The sequence below is a fragment of the Furipterus horrens genome, unplaced genomic scaffold (assembly GCF_987537825.1).
Source record: "Furipterus horrens unplaced genomic scaffold, mFurHor1.1.pri manual_scaffold_4, whole genome shotgun sequence".
NCBI classification, from domain to species: Eukaryota; Metazoa; Chordata; class Mammalia; order Chiroptera; family Furipteridae; genus Furipterus; species Furipterus horrens.
Window position 1 is genome coordinate 124,567,536 of NW_028327174.1, and position 7,554 is coordinate 124,575,089.

Below are 7,554 nucleotides of genomic sequence, written 5' to 3' on the forward strand. Positions count from 1 at the left end.
GTTCATTCATTCATTCACTCACTCATACAAACAAATAATTATGGAGAACCTCACATTGCTGGGGACAAAACGGTCTAGACCTGCTCAAGATCCATGATCTTGGTCACATACAGATATGTGAACACTGATATCAAACATAAAATGAGTGCTTCTAATGGGACAATGTTGGAAAGGTGCTCTGTGAGCTCAGAGAACCTACCTTCAGTTTGGCAGAGCGAGGAACCGCCAGTCATGTCACCCTGGCTCCGTCCCAGCCTTACATGTGAGCCGGCCACATTGTCACCCCCATCCCCATCCCACACCCTGGATCATTAGCAAGGACTCATTGGAGCTGTGACAGGCAGCCTGATGATCTCCCTTCTACCCTACCCAGGATGCCCTTCTGCTTTCATTTGATAACTCCATATATCCCATGAGACTTATCTTGCTGTGGTCTCTGCTGGAAGTTTCCACCCCAGCAGGCTCAGACCACTCGAGATTCTCCAATGTTACCCACTCAGACTGCAGTAAAATTGTGTGACGCTCTCCTCTTTAGTCTAGGGGACAATTTGAATGAAGAAACAATGTCCCCAGCACCTGACTCCTGTGGGAAGCTCAATGGAGGGTGTCTGTGTGAATAACCTCACTGAACCTGACCCTTGCAAGAGCAGTTCACAGGTGAGTGCCAGACTTTCCATCTCAGGGTGACCTCGGACCTGACGGACCACTGCTTTCAGCCCTAAAACCTGCGGGACGCTGCCTTACTGCTGACTTCTTTCAGCTGAGCCACTGTTAACGTTTCCCACTAGTGACCAAGCAAGCTCATGTAGCAAACTCACAACTGCCCTGAGAGCTGCAACTTCCTACCTTCTTGCTGCAGGATGATCCCTCGTCCTTCTCACTAAGAACCTTGAAGAATCAGAACGCAACAGAATTTGATGTAGGAGATACACCAGGAAGTCTCTGGAATCTCTCCCCAGCTTGCTGGTCGGCGTCTTCTCACGCTTCACCACCAGATGGCGAAGCAAACCACTGTGTGGGGCTCAGACTGGTGTTTCGGGGAGGCGGCTCCATCCAGCTAAGTGTGTGCTCTCCAATTCAGAGTGTGGTTTGGGGGCAGAGAGTGGGGAACGTGGGTGGGGGAAGGAAGACACTGAGTTTGCTCCTGGCTACCGCTGAAGATGGGAGAACATCGACTTCTTTGGAAAAGGAGCACAACATTCAATCTATGGTCCGGCTCTCACGGCAGTAACACCACTTGGGGAGTAAAGAACTGGGACTATGGTGTTACCTAAACTCTGGCTCATTCCTTGAAATATGTTTCTGTGCGTGTCTCACCCCGTCTCTGTGGTGTGGCTGAAGGCAGACGTGAGACTGGGGTGTCTGTGAGTGTGGTTCTCCCGCGGGCAGGGCAGGCTGGGCTGGGAAAAGGAGGGGAAGCAGAATCCGGTTCTGAGGAACCAGACCTCTAAGCCAGCACCGGGCCTCCCTGTGGTGGGAAAGGGGTCAGTGTGAAAGGGGGCAAGGAACATATATTCATTCCCCCATTAGACTCTGTGGAGAGTGTCCTTAAAGGTGACCTGGTCACAAAGTCCTATTGGGCAGGCCTATAACTTCTTTAGCTAAGGTATATCTTTGTCTCAAACAAGCGCTGCCCTTGTTGCTGTGCATCTAGGTTAACACACCTGTGAACGCCCCCTTTCTGACCCCTCCTTCTAAAGCTGCCCACCCTCAAAGAGAGCACACGGTTGTTGCTATTCTCTGATCACATCCCCACCCTGATTCTCCCATCTCCATGTGCTCTTCCTTATGGTCCCTCCTTAAGCCCTAATGCACAGAAGAATCTGCAAAGCTGTTCTTCTCCACAGCGTTTGAGGTCTTGCTACCTGGCATATGCCATAAGATTGGCGCCAATAAACTTTTATAATAATTCTGTGCAGGTTTGGACAAATCTTGTATCAACAAAGCTATACCCGATCAGATTAGTAGCCATTTAAATACACATTTGATCCTTGAACAAAAAGGATTTGAACTGTGGGTTTTATTTGTAGTGAAATTATTTTCTATTAATATTGTTTTTACTGAATCACAAATAGGTTTGTGTGCCAGATATGGTAATAAGTCAAACACGGAGTCACAGGTGCTTGGAGACAGAGAAAGGTTAATATTTTGCCCAAAGCAAAAAGACCGGAGAACCAGATTTCCTCAGTGCATCTTCCCTCAAAAAGGAAAAGTGTGGACTTTTTATACAGATGGAGAGTAAGGCAGGGATTTTAGGAAAACTGAGGAGTAAATCTATACTTTTTCAGTTTCAGGTAACATTTTGTGCAGCTAGACTTCTGAGTGTCAGGAGGTGGCCATAATTTCCTTAAAGACATTTATTTATTCTGGAACCCACACTCAGATATTCTTCTTGAGATCCTACAGTTATCTCCTTGTGTTTGACCAAGAGCCAGTGTATCAGCAATTTACAGTCATATTGTGAGAACAAGAGGTGTGGGGATGATGAACGAGGATTCTGTAAAATGTCTCAGATGTGCATCATTGACATTTTCTTAAAGCAGAAATCAGAAACCAGACATCTGTTGACCCTAGCTATTTTTTTAATCTACCAATTATTTGCACATAACTAGCTGCATATTTGTGTTATCACAAGCATAGTGTAATTCTAAACGTTTCTTCTGGAACTGACTTTATAGGAAGGTCTTCAGAAATGACTAACTTGCTTTCTTAGTATTTGTCCGTGAGCTATAGGACAACCAAGCAAATAACCCACTTAGTTACAGCCTATGCGTATACCTCTAGACTCTATGCCTAACCATATTTACTGTTGACTCTCAGCTCACTGCAAATGTATTTTGTTTTCCTTACAATTTCCCTAATAAAATTTCTTTCATCCCGTTACCTTATTGTAGGAACACAGTATTAAACTACATATGACATATAGACTCTGTGTTAAGTCACAATTTATTTCAATTTATTTTAGAGGTAAGGCTTCTTTTCCACCATGAGTAGGCTTTTAGTGTAGATTTGGGAGAGTTAAAATTATACACACAAATTTCCTACTGCAAGGGTGGTTGGCATCCTTAACCCCATGTTGTACTGAAAGCCTTAAAATCATGGAGGTAATTTTCAAGTAATGCCAAATGGAAACATAAGGCACAGATGTTACATGCACAAATACACAGCTATGCTAAGTCCACACACTTAACAACTCTGCATTGGATTCTACATACCAAGAACGTCCTGGTGGTTTCCAATGTTTCTGACTAAATTTCTGCAGAGAACAGTGTGGACCTTCTTTCGAGAGCTGGAAGTGGCCTGGCTTGCATCTCTACCCACAGAGAGAACGGGCACTATCACTGACGCCAATGTTGTTGGCAACAGAACACTGAGGACCATATTTGCAGGACTCATCCTTTCACAGGTAAAGGGGAAGACATTTGATTACTACCACCCACCTCATGTGAAACAGGAGTTCAAGACAGGTTGATGCTTCAAGATTTCTACGTCAGCTTTTCTCTAAATCATCCCAGGAGGGAAAAGCTATATTTGTTTTGATATAAAAGAATTAGCTGTTGTCTATTCAATGAGAAACTATTCACTCTGGAGAAATGTGAATGATACGTAGAATATAATGCACATCTTCACATGACATAGAAGTAAGAACAGCTATATGGTGACCATTGAAACAGAAAACTGCCAGGTAATAAATTTTAATGGCACTTTTGACAGTTTGCCAGTACAGATTCTACAACCTAAAATGAGATTTCTAAATATGGTATCTTTTTTAGAAGTGTTTATATTCCAGAAGCAGAGCTGGAATGGTGAGAGAAGAAGTTCTGTTTACCATGCAGGGTATGGATAGCGTAGCTCTGAGTCCAGGTCTCCAATGTCCTTATCCATGAGGTACCCTAGCAGCCTTCTTTGCCAGGAGATCATGAGGGTCCTCCAGGCTCTGCTCACTCGGTAAAGTAAGTTTGCCACTTTTGCAGAATTTCAGTCCTTCAAGGGCACCAGTTGCACTAACAGCTCGACAAGAACCTCACTGACCAAGAAAACTAATGAATAAGTGCTCAGTCTACGATGACTAACTGTATCTTGCTCAGCAGTCTACCCTGCAAAGGACACAGTTTCAATTTAAAAATTGTTACTTTGTACCAGTTTTATTGAGAAGTAACTGACACACATGACTATATAAGTTTAAGCCGTTAAAGCATAATGGTTTACTTTTCATATATTGTGAAATGATTACCATAATAGATTCAGCCACCATAGATCTTTTCATATAGATACAAAAAATAAAAATGAAAATAGAAACAAGATAGAATAAAGAAAAGTATTTTTCTCCTGGGATGAGATCTCTCAGGATTTACCCCTTCATGACTTCCCTACACATCGTACAACAGTGGGAGTTACAGTGTCACATTGGACATCACATCCCTCACCCAGACTCATCTTGCACCTGGAAGTTGTACCTGTGACCACCTTCCTCCTCTTCCCTGTCCCCACCTGCACCTTGGTAACCACAAGTCTGATTTCTTATTCTCTGAGCTTGTTGGTGTGTTAGTTGGATTTCACACATGGGAGAGATCATACAGGACTGGTCTTGCTCTGCTGACTTAATCCCCTTAGCGTAATGCCTTCAGGTTACTCCATGCTGTCACAAATGGCAGGGTTTTCTCATTTCTATGGCAGAATAACGCCAGTTTCCTTCTGGCTTCACCCCTGGAGAGAGAGGGGCTGCATGTTGTCATACCTGTTCATTCACAAGAGTGTGCTGGGGCCCTGCACACATTTAAGGAAATGCAGGGTGTGACCTTCTGGGTGAGGAGCCACATGTCAGACACACGGGGTCAGTAGGTGGCTTTCTCAGCATCTCAGGTCCCACTTTGGAGAAGTGAAAACCCTGGGTTTTTTTCCTTGAAGTCCCATTGAAGTCACTCACACAAGGAAAGCAAAGTTACAAGATTTATTTCTTACAGATCCCAGAATTGGGGGGAGTGAAAGGGGAGAAGCACCAAGTGCTGGGGGAGGGGCAGCCCTCCATCCCAGGTCACAGGCAGCAGGATAGAGACAGCAGGGTAGCAAGGACCTGTTGCTTCAAGGTGGCTGGCTGAAGGACATTGACTTTTCTAGGGCTCCAATTTAAGTGGTGATTTTCAAAGGGGCTCCTGGAAAATCAAAGCCAGAAATTAGGGTGGGGATTTTAATGTCAATTTTTTATCTCAGGGCCAGGTTCTGGGTGTGAGCAGGGTTGTCATACTGTGAAATTCTTGGGCAGCAGGTCCAAACAGCTATTTCCTCATTGCAGGGTTGCATGGCCTTCTTCAGAATCCACAGATGAGAGGGTCCCTATAAAGGTACTCTCCCCATTTTGTGCTCTGGTTTCTGGAGTCAATATGCTTTCTTCCTCAAATTCGTCAGTGGGCTTCAAGAGAAAGTAAACAGAATGTTGTAATGCAATATATTATTTTGGTAAAGTAGTGATAAGAGGGAGTATTAAATATTGAGCACGCCTCACTCACCGTGTTATCAAAGTCATCATTTGATATGGTCAAGCTCTCTTGTGTTTCCTTTCCTCCCAGAATCTCCTTTCCAATTCCATAGACAATGTCTCCCAGAACTTGTTTTCCAATGTTTTTGCCAGTTTTCCCGAAGATCTGTGACGCTTTGCTTCCTCCCAGAACTTTTGTTCCAAACCCTCTGGCCATTTTCCCCAACGCTGCTTTCCGGGTTATACCTTTAATCTAGAGGGAAACATATAACTTGTCATTTTAAGTTTATTTAAAACCAGCCCACCTCACCAAGTGGATTTGCAGACAGAGGAAAACACACAGTGACCACGGAAGGCCTTATTCATATAGGAACTGTCCTCCAGCACCCACACAGCAGGGACGAATGCCCTGCTGTGTCAGAACAGGAGCCACAAGGCTATGACCTTAGTAAGAGTCTCCTCAACAAGCGACTTTCCGCTGTGAACCCCCAACAGCATGGACATTCCCTTCAGGGTCCCGCTCCACAGTTCCAGGTGTTACCAACCTTGCCAAATACTCCTCTGGGCATTTTAATCCACAGGCTTATGTAACCAGGGGTACTCATTGCAGTGCTGCTGCTCTGTGGTTCTTCCCTTTGCTCCTGGTTCTCCTTCACAAGCACTTTGGGGCTTGTCTCTGCTGCATTGTTGATTGCGTCTTTAACCTGGAGGAAAACATATAACCTGTTATCTTGATTGGTATTTAAACTTACTCACGTTTACCAAGTGCATTTGCAGGCAGAGAGGGAGAGAAGCCACGGTCAGGGAAGGCTTTACACTTCTGGGAGCTGTCCTCCAGCACCACACAGCAGGGATGAATGCCCTGGTGTGTCACTAATGGGTGCCATGAAGCTAGGGCCTCGGTAGAGCCGGTCTCAAGAAGCTACTCTCTGCTGTAAATTCCCAACAGCATGGACCCACTCTGTGGGATCCTTCTGAACAGCTTCACATGTTACCAACCACGTTAAATACTGCTCCAGGTGTTACCGTCCACAAGTTTGATTGTGCGTCTAAACTGTGATCAACTTTTGGAGCTGCCGAGACTATTCCCAAGCAAAGGAGAGTCGGGAGGATTAAAAGATTCATGTTTCAAAAACCTAGGAAAGAAGAAGGAATGAGCCTCTCATTAGACCAATCATTATAAAAAGCTATCATGCTTTCTTCTAAGTCATGTAGCCACTATAGTGGGGTAAAAACAATTAATTTATCCTTTCAAGTATTTATACAAGGACTCTGGAGAAAGGATAAGGATGTGTGTGTAGAAAATTAGGCCAAGTGGAGGTATTTCGTTCAGTCACTGAAATGAAAATAGGCCAGAGAAGGACTCTGTGTATTGAAACAGTGGTGTGTAATGATCATTTAGGTTTTGAGAAGGGCCCAAGGATAGCTTATTTATCAGAATCTTGAGGCTACGCTGAAGTATAAAGGTGCAATGAGTACAAAGGATGGTCCAGGTATTTACCGAAAGTACTGAGGTGGCCCAGAAAAACCTCACTAATAGATGCTTGATAACAAGCAGGGACAGAGATCTTCGGTGTTAGGAGGGCACTTCACACTTTTCTTTTTGACTATTTTATGGCAGGGGGCGAGCTACGCCTTCAAACCTCCTCTTCTTGAATTGAAATCTTTCTGAAAGACCCTCCAAGGGGAAGATGGAAGGACTGCAGCCAGGACTCAGCTGCCTCCACACTTGGCCTCTACCATCTGTTTTCCCACCTTCTCCCCCAATCCAAGGAAGTGCTCGCCTGGCATGATGGAGCTCAGAAACCCCCTACCCCCCAAACGCACCATATTTGCCACGCCCAGGCAGGACCAGGCTCTTCTGGGGCTCAGATCACTGTGCAGGGACAAGGGACAGTGGCACAGCAGGCAGGACAAGGGGGAACACAGCCCAGTTCCCTGTGCACCACACACACACACTCCATCCTCTTCCACAAGATGCTGAAACAGCTCAGAGAGCAGCGGGCCCGTTAACACTAAGGGCTGTGGTCAGGCTGCTGTGTCCTGCCCAGCCATGGAATAGAGTGATTCTTTAGTCT

The 7,554-nt window shown here is 45.1% G+C and overlaps 1 protein-coding gene across 1 annotated transcript; it reads right to left on the bottom strand.

Annotated features, from left to right (window-relative positions):
* Positions 1-4,943: 4,943 nt before the first annotated feature.
* LOC150012816 (uncharacterized) lies at positions 4,944-6,072 on the bottom strand. Its single transcript, XM_090275776.1, has 4 exons — positions 6,022-6,072; positions 5,508-5,729; positions 5,246-5,410; positions 4,944-5,153 (listed from the first exon to the last, which is right to left on the bottom strand). The coding sequence occupies exons 1-3, from the start codon at positions 6,043-6,045 to the stop codon at positions 5,285-5,287; spliced, it is 372 nt and encodes a 123-aa protein (XP_090131902.1). The 5' UTR covers positions 6,046-6,072; the 3' UTR covers positions 4,944-5,153; positions 5,246-5,284.
* Positions 6,073-7,554: the final 1,482 nt, after the last annotated feature.